Below are 20,593 nucleotides of genomic sequence, written 5' to 3' on the forward strand. Positions count from 1 at the left end.
TAAGAATTCCAACCTCCATTTTCCATGTCATTCTTCTTTTCTTTTCTGCCATTTCCGTCAATATTGTTTCCCCTTCTCCATGTCATTCTCCTTTTCTTTTCTATTTCTTTGTAAACAAATTTGGTTAATGTGTTTTATTACATAATAAAAGAAATATGAAATTCATTTCTTAGATAGATTAATTAATGTGGGTTTGGTTGGCCGGAAAGTAATCGCCGACGCCATTTTTCCCAATGAAATTGATCGACGACAATGTTCAACCCAGATGATGAAATTCAAATGCCTAATTAATCAGCTCATAACATTCTGGTAACTTTTTTCGAATTAAGAATTGGGATTAAATTTAAAAACTTTATGACTTTGATGGTGGTGGTTATGGAGGTGGGGGTGGATTTGGTGGTGGTCGAATCAGTGGGTATGGTAGTGGTGGTGGTGGATACGATGGTGGTAGCCGTGGTGGCAGTGGTGGGGAAGAGGAGCGGGTGGGGGAAGAGGACCCGGGGGGGGGGGGGGAGGAGGTGGTTTAGAAGAAAGAGAAAAGGCCCATTTTTATTTTATTTTATTGATTTTATAATAATAATATATATATTAGCGAGCTCACCTTTTTATGTCATTTACTTGCCTAAATTTTTTTTTTTTTGCCACATCAGCATTAGAGGTGGAAAATAATTGAAATGAAAGTTGTTAAGGGGTATATAAATACAACTTAAGTTTAGTTATTAAAGTGAGTTTTCGTGCCAAGTTTAAGGGTGAAATGATGTCTTTTCTCTATTTTGTATGTAAGACAACTTTTGAACAGTTCTGTATGACTACAAAGATGAGTAATATGTAAGATAAGTTTTGATCTTCTTCGCATGACGTTACAATAGATGTTACTACTGATTTCTTATTTCTTAAGCGTTCTTTTAGATATTTCCAGGTAATAAATTGATGTAAATATTTTATTTAAATTACTAGCGGATTAATAACATAATTATTTGACCATTTAAATATCCAATTAATTAATAATGGTATTTAAGAAATGAAGATCATACTTACCAACAGAATATTCTGTTACAAATATGTTAGTATAGTTGCTAACAGAATACCAATGACATTTTTTTCGTTACTACATTTACCAACCGATTACAAACGAAATGTGAATACATAAAGAACCAAATTTACTAACTTGTTTTCTATATGTTACTAAAGTTACTAATGGAAAACCAACCAAATTTTAGTTAGAAAATTTACCAACGGAAATCTTAGAGTCAAGACTCAAAAATTACCAACATTTTTTTTTTGTCGTTTACCAACCGCTTTTTCGTTGGTAATGTTACCAACGATATCAAATTGGTTGGCAAAATTTACCATCGAGCCTTTTAGCAACGGATCAATATCCGTTGGCAATTCGTTGGTAATTCAAATTGCCAACTGATTTTATCAGTTTACCAACAAAAATTGTTGTTGGTAATTGGGGTTTTTCTTGTAGTTAACGGCAGCATAACTTAATAAATCGTTTTGGTTAGACTTATCAAACTCTGCATAGCTAATATATAGCCTCAAGATTAGTATAGAGAAAATTTGTGTATTATTCTATGCACAATAGAATGAGGACTATTTAGGATATATGTATTAACAATATGTTAAACAAGAGTAAACAATCTCTGCATTATTGTTCATCACATATTATGAATTCTCACATTAATTATTATCGGCTGGACAAACAATCCCAGTATAACTAGTGCATGAACCAAACAAACTCTCTAAACAGCTTGATAAAGATCAGTGAAACTCCATCAAAGGTTATGGTGGGACTGACTCCATCCTTAATCAGAAATTTCGGTCGGTTCGAGCCCTGATTTTGATAGAAATCCTTATAAGGAGCCTGCTCTTTCCCCTTAATGGACCTTAGGTTGTGCAAATTCAAATTAATAGGGATAAACTTTTTACCCATTTCACGTCATGAAATGAAGAATTAATAAACATATCTTTGACTGAGGAAACTATTAGACATATTAGAGATATCACATAATGGAGCAAGTTGGATTATATGGATCATAAACGGGTTGGCATACTGGATAGCACTGCGACACATATGGAGGGCAAGGGCATATTGGAGGACATATTGGAGGGCAAGGGCATATTGGAGGGCAAGGGCAAGTAATTGGATCGGGATCCGGTTTTTTCTGGTTGGGTTCCGGTTTTTTCTGGTCGGGTTCCGGGGGTTTCACATCTTCAATACTCACAATGCGAGAACACTTGAAATTCCTTCTTATGCATTTCATCAACTTGAAAAAATCGACCCCTATTCCAGTCACCACCAAATGGCTTTTTTCCTTGTCTATATTCACTGATATTACTCCTGCACATCCATCAAGAAATTAATAACATGATTAGTGTACTAAACTAAAGAATCGGAGTTAGTTAAAGCTACACCGGACTTATTACCTCTAGGCCTCCGCACTTTTTTAAGGAAGAGTAGAGCTTATTCATGAAAATGATTCGTAATTATCATAAAAGAAAATTGATATAGTCTCCATGTTTCTCGAATGGATCTCTTAGTTGTTGAGAAGGTTGCCCAAAAGCGGTATATAAGGCGTACCCAATAAAACATACAAGTAAACCCAATATAAAAATGGCGACTAGAGTTGTTTCCATTTTGATCATATTGAATTCCCCGTTGGCTATTGAGGATCAAACGGTAAAGTTATATTGATTCGCAGAGGAACTTATCACGCATTCTTTCATTGGGAATAAGTGGATGAACTATAACTCCAAACACATTATTATACTACTGGAGTTAGGGTGTACGTGTTAGTGTACTTGGTATGAAGAAAATCACTTTTTCGAATGTTTTCAGGAAAGTGACTTATTTTCTAGAAAATGTTTTCTGATGCTTGGTTGAAGAGTGAGAAGTATTTTTTTTTTTTTAATTAAAGATTGATAATAGTATTAGGAAACCAGATGATGTTTTGATATTACTTTTGAGTATTAAAGATCGATAATAATGTTTAAGTATCAGTTAAAGTAATTTTATGAAGTTAAGGATATTATTATTAATCTTCTTTTGATGGAAAATATTTGATGACAACCAAACACCAGAAAATGACTTAGTTCTGGAAAAATATTTTCCGTCATTACCAAACAAACCCTTAATGTAGGCAGCATATCATTACTGTCCAAATTTCTGTCCGGAATAGAAAAAAATATTAAGCAAAAGCCTGAATATGCATAATAAGTACCTGCACTTCTAACAGCAATCTGCATAGCCTTTGATCTACAGTGGTCAGTGTGGAGAGGGAGATCAATCACAATCTTTTTCTGTTATGACATTAATGACTAATTAGAATGGAGATTATATCAAAGGAAGAAAAAAGAAGACACATTAAGATTATATCAAAGGAAGAAAAAAGAAGACACATTAAGAAAAAGTTTAAATATACCTTCATGTTCTTGTGAAATGGAACTTAATTTTCTGGTAGTCAAAACGATAATGAAAGGACATTATATATAAGAGACTGAAATTGTCAACACAGATGATGATTGCAATATCGTCATCTCATTCTTCTTTGACAAAGACAAACACCGTGTTCATATATATTATATACTTCGTAGTTCGTATTACTAACAATTTTTTTATTCAAAAGACAATATAAGTTTATTTTCGTTTTCAAAAGATAATATCATAATCCTAGTAGCCATAATTACATGACTACCTCAACGTTCTACTAATTATATATAAAAAAAAAAAATCAACTCCCATGTCTTCTTAATTAAGTTGTAAATCAGCTGGCACGGAACAAAATTGCAGGTTTTTTTGAAAAATAAGGGCAAAAAAATCAGAAAGAAAAGAATGACAAATCACTAATCATGTGGAGATAAAACGTGGCCTCACCTAATGAATTATATATTATAATCAATATTTTACATAATAAAATAATTTAACTTTTCTTGAATGGCAATGTCCACTTATCCAATTATTATATACCGTACTTGTTTTCTATAAAATACTACTATGTTTATATGCTAGGTTGGTCCCAACATTCTAACCAACTGAAATTCTTAAATTAGAAGTAATAAATTAAAAGCAACTGGTACATTTCTTAATAATAATGTCTTGTAGCTTTTCACCTCCTCCTACGTGCACGATTTTTATTCTCGCAAAATATAATGACGTCTTTTATATTGAATTGAATGTGCTGATGACTTTGGGTATTAATGTTTTGTAAGTATATGATATATATTACACACACATACATATGTATGTATGTGTATATATGGACGGATTTTTGGGGTTAGATTACACGTGATCATGACCATTGCAGCATATATGTGTCGCCGAGAGCATGAAAGTTTACTTCTCTGAGCTCTAGTTATGGAGGAAAGACCCGAAAAGAAGGTGTCAACAAAAACTGGTTGACTTTGTACCTTTATCCTTGATACTCAAGTAGAGGCCCGTTTACTTACAATTTGTTCATATTAAGCCGTATGGAGAATGTGGTCAAACATCTGTGGAGTACATATTATTTTTATGTATATATATATATACATTATAAAGTAAAAGCGTAGAGTAGGTGATGTGTCAAGACCACTCTACACAAAGATTCACATTTATCTTTTTCCTGATTTTTTTGATATTTTTTCTTATTTTCCTATTGAAAAAATAATTAAGATGTGTTAAATGAAACTAACGGCTGTAATTATAATAATGAAGAGGTATGGGCCAATGAAAAGTTACGAGGCCAATAAGAGTTAATAGTTACAAAGTCGAAAGGTCACTGTTCTCAATTTAAACCTTTTATGAGCAGGTGTCCCTTGAAGGCAAAAAGTCTTTTAAGGTTTGATGATATAGTTGCTTCCAACAGTATTAGTACTATGTATTATAGTCAATTTATTATGTTTTTTCTTTCTTCTGCTCCTTAGATTCACTTCTTCGTCTTTCCACCTTAAATTTTTAGTGTTTTATAAAACTCCTGACAATTCTTGCAACGATGAGGAAAATGGCCAGTTGGTTCTTAGTTTCCCTTTATTTTAATAACTTTTACTATGTGAATTATTTAGGCTAAATTGTGTTTAACTATGATGTTGATGTACAAAGGTTGAAATAGCTTTCGGAATATATGGATTAGTAAAAGGGAAAAATGACCTAATAATACCTATTTAAGTTACAAAACATAAGAATACTTTTTCTTATTTACAAAACATATCAACAAAATTATAAAGTATACTAGATTTGGGCTTAATGGGATACGATTTTAGGCCTTTTTTTAAGGAAGAAAATCGATTTTAAATGTGAACAATTTAGGATATTCCATTCAACTTCTTTTTTTTTTAAAAATATCTCTCTCTCTTCTCTCCCCCCCCCCCTCTATGATAGACAGCATTTTAATAACTAAAGTCCATCTTCTCTCCTAGTATAAATTTTCAAACCAATATTACAAAGTATTTTTGATTACTAAATTATATATTAATTGTATATAAAAATTGATTTGTATCGTTTTGAGCTATATATGATCATGTGTCTTTTGAAAATCTATATAAGTTATATAAACTGTAGTTTTAAAAAATGTTGAAAACTAATATATGTATGAAATGTGTATGGAGTCCGTTTATATGTCATTTTTTAGATATATAGCACAACGTGTATGAAATGCGAACAAAATCGATATCAATTAGTCTTAAAAATGTTGAAAACTGATATGTGTATGAAATGTGGATGGAATTTGATTTGTATCAATCAGAAAACTTATTATACATATATACTTTCTCGTAATCTATACATACTTTGATCAGATTTTATACAATTTATATGTACTTTATCATAATCACAATATACATGCAACTTTTATACACATTTCACACGTAGAAATTATAACGAATTTATATATTTATACATATTGCATACAAAAATTAATATATATTTATTTTAAATTGTATGAACTTTGTATGGAATCGGTTTGTATCAATTACAAGTTTATACATATTTTCTCAAAAATTTATACATACTTTGATTAGATTTTATACAATTTATATGTACTTTATAATAATCAAAATACTCATATAATTTTTATACATATTTCATATATAAAAATTATAAGAATCTATACGGTTATACATATAGCATACAAAAATTATACATATATGTTTTTTGGTGTATGAACTTTGTACATAAAAATTACCGATTATAATGGTCTTTTTGAGTAAAAGTTGGAGAAAATTAGGTAACAATATCTCTTAATTTTGAATGAGGAGAGAAAAGTGGATGAAATAAGAAAGGAAAAGTTGGAGAAAATCAGGGAACTATATCTCTAAATTTTGAATAGAGAGAGAAAAGTGGATAAAATAAGTAAAACGATTTCCTTACCTTATTTAATGTGTTTTATTTGCTTCTTTTTAATTTACCTAATTTGAATAGATTTTGTAACAAGTCTATTGATATATTTTGTAAACTGAAAAATATCGTCACGTTCTGTAAATATACCCTCTTATCATATACATATATGTTTTTTGCCCGTATAATATCATAATGGGCCTTTAAATTTATATCTTCAATACGATTCACGTTTTGATTGAAGTATATGCATAGTTCACCTTCAAATATATAACTTAGAGCCCGTTTGGATTGGCTTATAAGTTCTTTATGTTCGTTTTTTTTTTTGAGTGTTTGGCTGCCATTTTAAAGTCATTTTGTCTTAAAATAAAGCTCAAAAAAATAATTCCATTCATTTAAATTTTTATCTAAAGAAATTATATAAGCCAAAAAAAAAGTAAAACACTACCCCAACTTATTTTTTTAAATTTTTTATGCATGCCTCATCCAAACAGGCTCTTAGTCAAAAGTTTTTACGTCTTTATCATGAATTGACATTATCCAAAGCTATTCTTTCTTATTTTGTGCGCTTCATCCTTCTTTTTTCAATTTGTTCCAAACTCATTGAAAACAAGGACATACTGCTATTTGGGAAAACCATGAACAGGTGACAGATGAATCGTATTATGTTTACGCATATTTTACCAATGTTTTTCCATCCAACTAAATTTCGGTTTGTTTTTTTTTAATTTTATTTGTCACAGTTCTCTTCTAACTGGTCTGTTTTTTCCCAGCATTAATGTTTGTTCTTTTCTCCCTTTATATTTTTTACTACATTTTATCTTGATAATTATTAGGTGCCACTAATTGATAATATGGACGCATACTTTGCAAATTCTTAATTATTTTCTCTAATTAATCTATTTTTTTCCTTCATATTTTACAGATTCCTTCATTTTTTAGATATGATTATTGGAGTTTAACATTTTGATCACTTGCAATAGTAAGTGAAAATAAGAAATCTTAGGTGTTGGTCTTGAATTAAAACAGAGTGTTTGCGACAGGAATAATTGTTCCCTGTTCAATATTGTTCCAGTTAATTCTCCATTCTATTGTTTGTTTTCCTGAAACCAATTTTTGTTGGTCTTTCCTGAAAAGCAAAAGTTACTATATTCAAATTTTTCTCTCATAAACAACACATCTTTAGACTTTGGATGACGGTACCATATATCCTTTCCCCACATTTTCTCAACATTATATATAGGAAGTCTTAATCATTAATACTCCAACCGTTACAGTTACTCCTTAAACAACAATAATACCAGCATACATAGGAATTTGAATATATAATAGTTTTTGGTGTTCTTTATGATGGTCCTTTCGGTTTTACTTTTTACCTCTGGTATTTTGTAGAAACTGAATACAGGCCATTCTATGGATCTGACTGACCCTTTTGAAATTTTTGGCAAAACTAAAGAAAATTTATGGATTGTGTTTAACAAATAGATGGAGGCTATTTCAATGTCTTATAAGGTGAGCGTATAATTTGAGGTATTCAGAACATCCAATATGTAGTCTGGTGGCATTTCACTGATATTTTTTCACCTTTTTCTTTTTCTTTCTTTTATTTCTTTCCTTCTTTAATTTTTAAATTTAATTTGAAAGAAATGAGAAAATATCGATCTTATGAAGCATAAGTGCCGACAAATAAATTTCATAATAAGATGATCATTTCGTAAATTTAATAAGATTTTAATTCCACGCGAAGCGCGGATCAATCTGCTAGTTTATTTGTGTATTTGTAAGCATACGTATGTGGACTGCTGGTACTAATGACAATGCCCATTCGACCAAATCTTACTATCAGACATAGGGCATGACGTTGTAAAATCTCAAACTATTCATTCCTGATTGTTGATTAGTAAGCAAAATATCGAGCATGTAGTTGTGAAAGTACAACTCACAGAACGTACAATAATAAGCAGAATATCCAATGTTATTAGAACCGGAGGTGTCAAATATGACCCAAAAGATGATGACCCGCCTAACCCATCCAAAATTTTATGGGTTGGGCTCAAGATAATTTCATATTGGGCTGATTTTAGCCCAATCTAACATAGCTCATTTTAAATTGATCTCCAACTTAGCCCAATTCTAGCCCAACTTTAAGATTTAATTAGATTTGGGTTTATTGCTTTTAGATTTGCTTTTTTTTTTTTTTTTTTTTTTTTTGTATACACATTTCTTGCATGATGTATCTTATAAATTTGTGGTGTGTTTCATGAAAAATGTTTTTCTCGAAAACATTTTCCACCTCAAAAATATTTTCCACGAAAAATCCGCGAAAATATTTTTAGGAATTTATTTATTTATTTATTTTTTTTGCAAAAAATTGTTTTTCTAGAAAATAGACCCTTCAAAAAAAAAAAAATTGGGTTAAGTTGGGCGGTCAAACCGCCCCATTTTTATTTCATTTCAAATTTAATTAACTTTTTGGGCCAATGGAGAAATTTCAATCCATTTATTACTTCAGCCCATTTTGATTGGGTCAATTTCTGCCCAACCCGCCCATTTTTAGAACACATCAAACTACAGTTAGTATCACAGCATATTACTTAATCATATTTCAAACTTTGCTACACATAATTCAACCTTAACTTTACACAACATTCGTCGGTGATTAAGTTCTTTCAGTAAAACAAAGAGACACACACGGAGAATAGTAGTTAGTCAACAACAGATACTTGCATATCCATATCTACTACTTCACTTTAGACACATAATTTATACTTTTGTACCTTGTTGCTCACCACAGTCTTCGATCGGGATTTTGAAGCTTCTGTCGTAACCTTGAAATTCTGGACTGGCTCAGAAAACGAAGCTCTTTCAAAAGTTTCAAGTAAGCTTCCGGGGGCCTCTCGGTCTCAGCCCTGTACATCAAAGAAGCATGCTGCAGAGCTTGACGAACTGAAACTTCAACACCAATTTCCTCTCTTCCAAAATTTTCTTGAATATAACTGAAATACGGCTTAAAGATCCTAACACATTCACTTTTGTTGTCATGCCTTGCAGGTAAACTCGGACAACCATTCTTGTCACTAACATAAGTTGGAGAATTTCTCCGGTCAATCCAACTTGGTTGCTGCTGGAAGGAGTAAATTGGAGGACTTATGGAGTTGGGAACTTTTTGAAATTTCTGAGGTGGCGCATGTAAATTGTGTTTGGGAACTTTTTGAAGTTTCTGAGATGGCTTATGTGAATTGCGTTTCTTTTGTTTTGTCATTGGCACATTCTTACGAGATGGCTCATGTAAATTGTGTTTCTTTTGTTTTGTCATTGGCACATTCTTACGAGATAGGTCGAGTATAAACATGAAGGTCTGGCACTCACCCAGGTGAAAAGGCTCATCACATTTTGGACCATCTCCCATTTTGTTGTTGTAACCAGGGTAATTTTCAGCCCTGAATTCTGCACATTCAATACAAATCAAGGAGTTTTCTTTTCCGAGTCCAACAAGATCCCAACGGTTGTATGTAGGAGTCGTTTTATGGGCAACATGAATTTGACCACCGACACTCAACATCTTTTTTGCACTCCAAAGGAAACTTCTCACAAGATTCCTGTGCATTCTGCATAATAGAAAAAAACGCACGCAATACGTTGAGAAAATGCAATATCCAGTGCAAGAAAAGAACAATTAAGCAACTAACCTAGAGGACAAAAGTCAATACTTTCAGCAAACGGAATTTATTCTGTTCACAGTATGATCAAATTATTGGCCTAAATGAACCAAAAAAACTGCTCACAAAAGATGGACATAATTAAATAATTTTACAATCTTTGCTTGTCTTACATTGAAGAAAACAATTTTATCTTACAAGTCCTTTACAAACTCTAATTACATATCACTTGAGCAAATCTTCAGCATTAATATACTAAACACCGTACCCCATTCCTATCCTCATCCTCAGTGGTACTCAACACTCATTGTGTTCGACGCAAATTTAGTTATTCATTACAAAACTGGTAAAAATGTAGAAGCGAAGATCCCTATTATAAGTTACATATATGATACCCTGCAATCATTCAACGAGAATGGATGAGGGGCTCGTGAGTATTTATGCTAAATATGAGTTCTTGGCGCAGAGTCTAGCCACAAATTTAAAAACCTAAACCCACCTCTATCCACCCTCAATCTTCTACTCCCTTTCTTTAAAAGGGTTGTATCTGTAACTCGACTACTTCACCAGGTACCTACCAGTATAACCACGGGTGGAGCTAGCATGTCAGCTACGGGTTCGGTCGACCCAGTAGCTTTGGCTCAAACACTGTATTTGTTTTGAAAATCCATTGAATATGAATAAATTATTAATTTTTGTTTTGATGACAAGGGAACCCGCAGCCGCTACCTTCGGGTGCATACAGGGTAAACCCTGCACCTAGTAACTTAAAAAGATTAGAATCTAGCTTCATAAGCTTCAAATCCTTGCTCCGGCTCTGAGTACAGCTACTAGTTAACTCTTTCCCCAGCGTTTTGTCTCTACTAGGATTTGAATCCTAAGGTGTGTTTGGTACGATGAAAAGTATTTTCTGGAAAAATTGGAAAACATTTTTTGGAAAATATTTTCCTCCATACCAAACACACCCCTAGTCTCCCATAGTTTTCATCCACTCCCTGGAGTTCAAACTCCACCTTCTACTCCTATGCATGCTATTTTCCTCTAACACCAGAAAACAATTTGAAAAAGATATTTCTTAAATAGTTCAAATTTCCATGAAAAGCATGTTACATACAACACTACAAGCAGGGTTAAAATCACATAATAAAAATGTATCCAAAAAGATAAAAGTGGGAAACATACTGGATAAGATGTTTATTATCCTCACTGCCATGAAACCCTGCATGAGGAAAATTAAAAATTATCCGATCGAATTTCTGGTTACTTAGATCAGGATGATGCTGCATTTTAGTTGCATTCACACCATGCAAGATACTTCCTCCCAAAGATTTCAACTTTTCTAAGTTTGATTCTCCATTCTTGTACATTTTGATCACATCATCTATTACAACCAACCAAAAAGGGTAAAAATTAAACAGCAAAAAATTACAACAACAACAACAAACATATTCAGTATAATTCTATAAGTGGCGTCTGGGTAGGGTAGCGTGTGCACATTTCAAAGCAATTTGAAAAAAAAAAAAAAGAGAGAGAGAAGAAGCCATGACACAAAAAAAAAAAAAACTCATTTAGTTCAAGTGTTTTAGTTTGACTTGACATAAAGTTAAAGAAATAAAAAGCAGCTTTTGATTATCTTGTGGTCATAATGTATTAAAAAGTCTTTTACATTTTGTGATTTAAAACTTACTAAATATAGAAAGATATACTTTTTTTGGTACAAATCAAAAAACAAAAGTAAGATACTAAATTTGGACAGAGGGAGTACTAAAGAAAGCATGACAGAGCATTCTTGAACAATAAAAATTAAATTTTGCAAAAACCCCATCATAAATTAAGCAAAATATAAGCAGCCCAGGAAGAAAATAGAGTGAAAATGAGTACCATATGATCGAAGAGAGGAAGCAAAAATGTTAGAAGCGTTGCCAAAAGAGTGAGCTAAACAGAGAGAAAAAGAGAAATCTCCTTCACCAACTAATAGTATTTGATGATATGAAGAATAATGTTGTATTCTTTTCTCTTCTTCATCTTCTTGATTGATGACTTTTAAGGGACTATTTTCTGCCATAGCTGCAATTCTCAAAGGGACCTTTTTCTGGGACTGTTTATGTGCCCAAAAACTTAAAAAGGAAATAAAATTTGAATTTCTTGAATAAAATTACGGATTTGACATCACCACATAACGATTTATATGAGCGTTTCTTCTTGTAGCCTCCGGGGGTAATACAGGAATTACAAGGTTTTTCATTTGTGCTAATCGGGGCCCTTAGTTTCTTTTGGAAGGAAAGCAAATAGGAGTTTTCAATTATTGTCTATTGAAGTATTGATGCAATTTATGAAACTCACCACGTCATAATCAAAACTAATTTATGTCCAATCGATAATAAAAGTTTGAAAAAATTTCAGAGATCTCCCTCACATTTCGCTTCGTTTCAGTGACATTCTTACGTTTACAATATTACGATTACCTCACTTATTTTAATTTTTTTTAATAATAATTTTATTCTATTTATTATTAATAAAAAAATAATATATCTGAACTGATTTGCCCTCCTAATACCATGCTCTTTTCCGCAAGCTCACTCTACCAAAATCTGCATCGGTGCTTCATCTTCTCCGGCGAAATCCATTGTCCAGCAACGCATCATGCGATACTGTAATGGGTTGTTGTATATCTCAACTTCTTTCCTTTTCCCCTTCTCTTCTCCCCTACAATAATCAAACAAAATTCAAGAAACCCCCATTTACCCTTTTCTATCATTTTTGCTTCTACATTTACATACAAACAAGAACAACCACATGCAATATTCCTGAGTTGGGTCTGTAGAGACCATTATTCAGCTACTACTAAGGTGGTAGAGCTAAATCATACTAATCAATAATGGGTTGTTGTATATCTCAACTGGCAGCAAAAAATGCATTTTTTCCTCCATCACTAGCTACATACCAAGTCAAGAAAAGGGATGATGGAAAGCTTGTTGCTGTTTCAACTACTTCATCTATGCCTATTTGTGGAGCTGCAGATGACCCAAATCTTAATGTGCTTTTGGTTGACACTAAAAGGGGAAACAAGATTGTAGCTTTTTACTTGAAAAATCCATATGCTAAGCTTACTGTTCTTTACTCTCATTGAATGAGTTCTCTGCCCTCAAAGAACAGGTACTATAATATTCCTTTATTTACTAGTTGTGCCAAGAAATAGCTTCAGACGTAGATTATGCAAATTGTGCTCCTTATCGAGTAATCGCAACTGAAAATTCACATTTTCTCTCGGATGCCAGCACTTTATGTTTATACAAAATTAGTGCCTTTTGATCTACTTTACCTGATTTAGAAAATAAAAGTACATGATCTTAGGGAGGGCAAATCAGTCTAGATATATTATTTTTTTATTAGTAATAAATAGAATAAAATAGTTGTTACAAAAAAGTTAAACTAGGGGAGGTAGCCGTAATATTGCAAACATGAGGGGAGGTCACTGAAACGAAGGAAAATGTGAGGGGAGGTCTCTGAAATTTTCCCTAAAAGTTTTGCACAATTAATATTGAAGCAGGACGGTAAATTCAAAATCAATCTTTATAAAAGTCTTTGCTGTAAATTATATATAAAAAAAAAGTGTACAATTAGTTTAATAACCACTATTTAAAATATAATAAAAATTTATAGAATATCTAAATTTTAATTTCAAAATTAAATTTTAGATAAGGTGTCAAGTTACATGGGCTATTGTAGTTAGTCTGAAGTTAGAATCGGACAAGCCCGCCTTTTTTTGGTAATTAAATGATTTTATTAATTACCAAGGGTATAATTACAAAACTACAGCAGATGCATCTCAGACATGTTGTCTCATTAGGAATCTCTCTAGTAAACTCTATACAAGTAATCTCAGCAACACATTTATCTATCTATGGAACTCTTCTAGGCCAGTAGCACCCTCTATTGGGGTCGATTTACCCAGAAGCTCCAGTATATCACCTGTATACAAACAAAAACCTATACTACTCTAGCTGAGCTCAGTCAAAATGTTAACTTCTGCATCAGTTTACTGGTTCCAGCTTTAGCTCTTATGTTGTAGGTATAGGCTATAAGCCTTCCTATGGTGTCTATACTCCTACTTTGTTTCTCAAAGATACGTAAGTTTCTCTCAGTCCATATCCCATGAATGACTTCTGCACACACACCATTTTGAACATAGCTGCAGCTTGTGTTTTTCCCTTAGCATGGTGAAGCATCCATTGAAAATGTTGGTCCCAAGAGGTAGCCTTGTGTGGTTGCCTTTGCATCCATAGTAACAATCGTCCCAAACACCTTAAGTGAAAGCACATTCAGCAAACAAATGATTTTTGTTTTTCAGGCTTCATCTTGCACAATACACATGTTATATCCACTTGCATACCCCATTTAGCTAGCGTATCACCTTGTGCATTCTGTCATGGAAGTGAAACCACATAGTGAACACTGCCTTAGGCCTAGCCTCATTTTCTAATAGAACACATTTCCAAGGGACTCTAGCATATTGTTCCATCAGCTTGAGATAGATTTGTCCGATCAGGCTCTTAGAAGCCTGCCACACCAATTGACTTTGATCCACTACTGCTCTAGCCTCTATAATCTTGCTCAGCATCCAAGAGGATTGTTTTGGTATAGCCATAGTATCCAGTGGTTGCCTTTTTACGTAGAAAGCATGTACCTTCAAACCTAATATTTAAACATTTTTTTTTGTGCGGATTGCCCTTCAAACACACTAGTCTTTAATTTTTGCCCCTCAAATTGCTAGTCTTTAATTTTTGTTCTCCGCTTAAAAAGTGGCTGAAAATATCTCGAGGTTCTGGGTTCGAACTCCCGCTCAGTAAAAAAAAAAAAAAAAAAAAAAAATCGCAAGACAAGGTTTTCACGAAACCTCTGCCTTAAGGCCTAACATTCGCCCCAAAATTAGGCCTATTTGGGCAAAAGCTAGGCCTTAACGTAGAGGTTTGGCTTAAGGCCTAATTTGGGGCAGAAGTTTGCCTTAAGGCCTAGCTTTTGCCCAAATAGGCCTAATTTTGCTACGAAACTCTGTCTTGCGATTTTTTTTTTTTTTTTGACTGAGCCGGTATTCGAACCCAGAACCTCGGGGTTTTAGGCTAAGGTAAAAAATGAAAGATCAGCAATTTGAGGGGCATAAATTGAAGACCACCCCCGAATAAGTACAATCGTGCAAATTGTCCATATTTAAACTTCGAATAACAGTTCAAACTTCAGACCTTTAATTTTGCCAGTTCACAAATTCAAACCTCCGGCTGAAGTTAAAAAACTTAAAGCCCAAAGATTTGAAGTTGGAATTAACCAAGCCTAAATTCAAGCTTCAGGTCTAAAATTTGCCCTCATTTAGTTTGGAAGTTTTATATCAAATCTAATTTTTTGAAAATATCCATTGCAAATTACTCTCTTTGTTTCAATTTATCCGAACCTTTTCAGAGTATGAGCGACAAACTTTATAACTTTGACCGTAAATTTTGACATAGGGATAAGACATAATTGCGTCCGATTAATGTTCAGAGAAATCGTTCCCTGATTGAAAACTTGGAAACAAAACTGTGTAATTGAATTTCCCACAATGTTCCAATATTTATGATAAAAAGAAGGATGAAATCAATCCGGGCCTTGTGACTTAAAAGGAAAAAAAATAAACTGCTTTTGCCACCTCACTTGCTGTTAATGGTGCATCTACGTGGAAGAGATCTATTCGGGTAAAAATGTTAGATGCTGGTTCTAGATCATCCCACGAAGATGATGAATGCATAGTTGTAAACATTTGTTGAAAATAGTTAAAAATGTGCTCCAAAATTTGCTCGGGTTCATTGATCCATTGGTCCGCATCATTCTTAAAAAAAAAAAAAAAAAAAAAAAAACTTATTATGTCTCCTTCTATTAGTAGCCGTACGATGAAAAAATCTCGTGTTCGCATCCCTATCATTCAACCACATAACTCTAAGATCAAGGACTGCTCTAAATTTTGGAGGAAAGTGTGGTGAATTTTGTATTCCATTCAGTCTAGCAAGGATGCGTTTCTTTTTCTGAAAAATATCTCCAAAAACACGATTCGTCCAAGTCAAAATTGAGCTGGTAAATATAGTGGTAGCTTTTTCAAAGTCTCTATTTTCCCAACTGAAGGTGACTACATTAATAAAACCTGGATGTCTACACCAAAGTGTCTCTAGCTTAAAAGACTTATGGTAAGGGGTCATGGATTTTGGGAGCAATTCCATTAGTAATAGATTATGATCAGAAAAGGTTCTGGGAAGATGAATAACTGATGCACGAGGGAATAAATAAGCCAATCATTATTACAAAAGACCTTATCTAACCTTTCAATTATTCGGCTTCTAGTTAGTTTCCTCTTATTGGACCATGTATATTTACCACCATTGTATCCTAGATCTAACAGATGACATTTATTTATTTGCTCCCATAGATATGAGACATGTTTCTTATTTGGTCTATTCCCACCAAATTTTTCATCCCCAATAATCACATCATTAAAATCCCCACCTATCAACGATGGTCCTGCAAAATTTCTATTTAAGGATGCTAGATTTTCCCACATTGTATATCTAATGTTTTTATCAGTACTAGCATATATAGATGTAAATAACCAAGTTTTATGTGTAGACAATACCTCGATAATAGCACGGATTTCCTGGTTCCTACGCACAAAGCTGTGAACAATCACTAAGTCGTGATCCCAAAGAACTACCAAACCCCCAGATTGACCCGTAGCAGGAACTTCAATTGATTCAGTGAATCCAAACTCATTTAATAGTTCAACAGGTTTTGTCATCCTAGTTTCCAATAATGTCACCAACTCACCATGCATGGTCTATGAGTATCCATCAGGTCTCTAAAACTAGCACGAAAATTATCAATGTTCCTTCCCCTGATGATCCAAATAAGAAAATTAGTGGCTTGATTCATTGCTGGGGGTGGTGGTGGATGAATTCCATTCTCCACTATCCCACTTGGGGTTGGAGTATTATATATTCCTGAGCTTGGGAACTAAGATCATGACTTTGTCCCCCACTATGGGATCTTGTGGGGGACGCATATCTAAAGTGTTGCTGATCAATTGGGTGGACACTCCAGGATCTACTTTTGATCCTGTATGTTGCTGAATATGAATATTTTGAGACCGTCCAGTGGAGAGGTTTCCATTATTGGTTCTTCCATAGGGATGATAGGTCCCTCCAGTATTTCCATGGGTTTCTCTCATGGTAGGGGAATTTCTGGAGCGTTTGGGGTTGGAGGGGGAATTGGGTTCACTGGAGGAACAAGTGGTTGGTTGGTTTGAGGGGTTTTGTTGGCCGTAGGATCCCAAGGAATTAGGATAGGATTCATGTTTGTTAGTGCTGTAGGTGGGAAGAATGGCAAGTCTGTTGCCATGTTCTGGGTTTGTATGGGCAGCAGGTTCCAATTTCCCCTCATGGTTTCCACAAATTTCGAGTTCATCGCAGGGGCTATGGGGTGGAGAATATTGTTGAGCCAAACATGGTTGAAGTAATTGCTCATTGCATATTTCAGACCCTCTGATATTAGTTGTGCTAGATAATGGGGGTTCTGCAGTACCATTATTGTTTCCCTGCTCTCCACTATCATAGTAATATTGATTGCATGGCCTGCTAGACCCAGCTCCAACCATGTGAGTGGTTGGTGCCGGAGGTGGAAGGGGTTGGACATAGTACACAGGTGGTTGTTAAAGGTGAGGGGGTAGTGGTGGTTGATTTGCCATTGGGTTTCTGAGTTGACGATGAACCTGTAATAGTCTGTATCGTCTCCTTGTTGAGATGAGAATTCTGGGCATGGTGAGAAGTATTTATGTTTGATGAGGACTTTTTAAGTGTTGGCATTAAGATTTGAAGAAGCAGAGGTAGTATCTAAAGTAATTATGGGCAAATCAGTTAGCATGTCTTTTGTATGGGGTAGCGTCTGATTTATAGTCATTGAGTGAGATGAGTGATGAGTGTTAATATGACCATCTAAGTTATCCCAATTATTGATGTTGGTCATTAGCAGTAATAAGACTATTGCATTTGTTGGTCATATTAAGTGTATGTATATCCAAATTTCTATTGGGATTTGTTGGATTAATTACCGTATTATCTCCTGTAATAGATTCAGAGATATGCATGGCTTGTGAGGTGTCTGTTTCTAAGCTATCCATGTTGTTGGTATATGTGTCTAATTGGGGGCACAGCTGATTATCTAAAACCATTAGCTCATTATCAAGCGTAGAAAAAGGGTTAGAAAGTGGTAACTGATTTTCTACTAAAGTTTTAGTAGGAGTAACCGTAGTTGTTTTAGTAGAATGATACTCATTATTAGTAGGTGGTTTTTTATTTTTATACTTGAAGAATTGTGTATCTAAATACGTACCTGTGTTGGAATCAAATATTTTTGCAGTGATACCTGTCTCCTTGTCATTGGTTGTTTTTGAAGAGTAAGTCCTGGTAGAACTTTGCAGCGATTTTGAAGGAAAGTCAACTATCTTCCATTCCACTTTGTCTTGCTCTTAAGTTCTGCTTGATGTAAGCCATCTCCTTCAGTCCCAACCGAGTCTTTTTTCATCAAACATTGACTCGTAGGATGACCCAAAAAACCACGGTTAGTGCAAAGTAATTTCTCCCCTTCATACAAGATATGTTGTCGATGGGATCCAATATATATATATGAGACTTGACTGCTTTGGTCATCGGTAACTCAACACATAATCTTGCATATCTACCACGGAGGGTAGCAGAAGTACAAGCATCGATCCTCAATAATTTACTGATTTTGCCTCCAATTTTTTTTTTAAGATAATCGCATCATAAAACTCGGTAGGTAACTGGGGAAAACGAACGCATACCGCTGTATACTGTTGTTCTTAGAAGATCATTCATAATGACAGTGGATTCAAAAATTGGTTTCTTTTTGTCTAACTCCGATTTTTTTTTTAAATGAAATTTATCACGAACCAATAATATACTCTTTTCTTTTTTCTCTCAAGCATGCAGCCAAAATTTCAGTATCATTTGTAGTAAAGTTCTAAAAGCTGAACTTTTACAGTATATCATGTGCAAGGTTTATTATCAACAAATGAATTAAAGAAGCCATTTAAAAAAAAAAATGGAAAAGGGATGAACAGAATATAACAACCAAAATTAAAAAAAAAAAAGTTAACATGTGGATGTGATGGCCATTTATCTTAGTAATCCAACTACCCATAAAATTTCTTATAGAAGGAGAATTTGAAGAAAAAAGAAGGCAACATTGGTTTTTAAATATTCAATTGCAATAAATTTTGAAAGCGATCCACGTTGATGTTGATGTTGAACCAAACCGCAGTTTGTGAAGAATTCAAAGAGCAGAATAAGTTGATCCATTTTCTTATTTTATTTTATATTTCTTTATTTATTGTGTAGACATTTATATATTGATGTATATTCTTTGTTCAAGTAGTACAGTCTACTATTGTTTAAAACTGGATAAGAAAATAAATGACTTGTTGATTCCACAGGCTACTTCTACCTCACCTTGAAAAGGTGTTTGACTTTTATTTCATTGGCTTCTCAATCCTTCTTTTATTTAATTTTCCCTTCCTTTTTTTTTCTCCCCACAAGATTAAAGAGATTTTCTTATTATTATTTTTACTAGTTTTGTAATCAAGTCCTAAGGCCCATTTGACCATTTATGTAATAGACTAGTGCTGCTATAAATAGTGACATTTAGAGATATTTTCATTAGTTAGCTTTTGGATGAGGAAGGGTTTTACTCCTTTGGTGTGTGTTTTAGGGATTTGTCCCATGCATCTGTTAGGAACTTCTTTGGATTCATTGATTTATGAATTCCATGTATGAGTTCTTTCTTTTTTTCCTCGGTTTTTGCTATTTTTTTTTTGTAATTTTCTGATTCAGAAAATTAGTGCAATAAACGAGATAACAAGCAAGTAGAAGGAATGATGGATAATTCTATAACTAAAATAGCAATTAATCATAGAATGAATCTAAGTAAGAAGAGGAAGAACTCATACATCAATTTACCTAATTATCCAGAAGCTAGCTAATGGGACATAATGAAAATGTCCCATAAGTGTCATTCTTTTTTGAAGAAGATGTGTTTGGTATGGAGTAAGATATTTTGTAAAATATACGTTCTCTAGTCAAATTAGTTTTTAATGTTTAATTGCTTTAACTTGATGAAGCGGTACATGTTATCTTAAAGGAAAGTAAAATAGGAAAGTAAAATATTTACATTATATGATTATTAGAAAATCGCTAATTTCTGACGAATTCGTTGAAATTTGACTCGTTGGTGACATTTCCAACGAGTTCTTTATAAAGAATATGAATTACGTCGCGCGGTGAACACATATCGTTTTCCTCTATAACTATCTTTAACTTTCGCTCCATATAACTTGTTTTGGATAAACTATTAGTACCAAAAAACTATCACAAAAACACGACCTCCACACGACAATTGACATACCCTTTTGGCTTCTTCCATTCTACTATTACTATTAGTTTAAGTTAATTTCCTACTTTATTATGCAACGAACCACCAAAAAGTGATCTAGAAAATATTTTTCTACGATAAAACATTTTCCCATAAG

The 20,593-nt window shown here is 33.5% G+C and overlaps 2 protein-coding genes across 2 annotated transcripts; both read right to left on the reverse strand.

The window, feature by feature from the left end:
• Positions 1-1,625: 1,625 nt before the first annotated feature.
• On the reverse strand, positions 1,626-3,348 carry LOC132037424 (uncharacterized). The gene is made up of 2 exons (XM_059427938.1): positions 3,225-3,348; positions 1,626-2,344 (listed from the first exon to the last, which is right to left on the reverse strand). Exons 1-2 carry the CDS (start codon positions 3,247-3,249, stop codon positions 2,007-2,009), a joined length of 363 nt encoding a protein of 120 aa, XP_059283921.1. The 5' UTR covers positions 3,250-3,348; the 3' UTR covers positions 1,626-2,006.
• Positions 3,349-8,822: 5,474 nt separating this feature from the next.
• On the reverse strand, positions 8,823-12,239 carry LOC132037638 (heavy metal-associated isoprenylated plant protein 41-like). The gene is made up of 3 exons (XM_059428175.1): positions 11,854-12,239; positions 11,155-11,353; positions 8,823-9,921 (listed from the first exon to the last, which is right to left on the reverse strand). Exons 1-3 carry the CDS (start codon positions 12,035-12,037, stop codon positions 9,099-9,101), a joined length of 1,206 nt encoding a protein of 401 aa, XP_059284158.1. The 5' UTR covers positions 12,038-12,239; the 3' UTR covers positions 8,823-9,098.
• Positions 12,240-20,593: the final 8,354 nt, after the last annotated feature.

Source organism: Lycium ferocissimum, chromosome 11 (genome assembly GCF_029784015.1).
Source record: "Lycium ferocissimum isolate CSIRO_LF1 chromosome 11, AGI_CSIRO_Lferr_CH_V1, whole genome shotgun sequence".
NCBI classification, from domain to species: domain Eukaryota; kingdom Viridiplantae; phylum Streptophyta; class Magnoliopsida; order Solanales; family Solanaceae; genus Lycium; species Lycium ferocissimum.

What these genes read in the sequence shown, in the direction of transcription:
- LOC132037424 (XM_059427938.1), bottom strand. Translation starts at nt 3,249, where the DNA reads ATGCAGATTGCTGTTAGAAGTGCAG. An exon ending in GATTGCTGTTAGAAGTGCAG is followed by an intron (nt 2,345 to 3,224) that starts GTACTTATTATG and finishes ATGGATGTGCAG; the next exon opens with GAGTAATATCAGTGAATATA.
- LOC132037638 (XM_059428175.1), bottom strand. Translation starts at nt 12,037, where the DNA reads ATGGCAGAAAATAGTCCCTTAAAAGTCATCAATCAAGAAGATGAAGAA. An exon ending in TTCCTCTCTTCGATCATATG is followed by an intron (nt 11,354 to 11,853) that starts GTACTCATTTTC and finishes TGGTTGTAATAG; the next exon opens with ATGATGTGATCAAAATGTAC. An exon ending in GATAATAAACATCTTATCCA is followed by an intron (nt 9,922 to 11,154) that starts GTATGTTTCCCA and finishes TCTATTATGCAG; the next exon opens with AATGCACAGGAATCTTGTGA.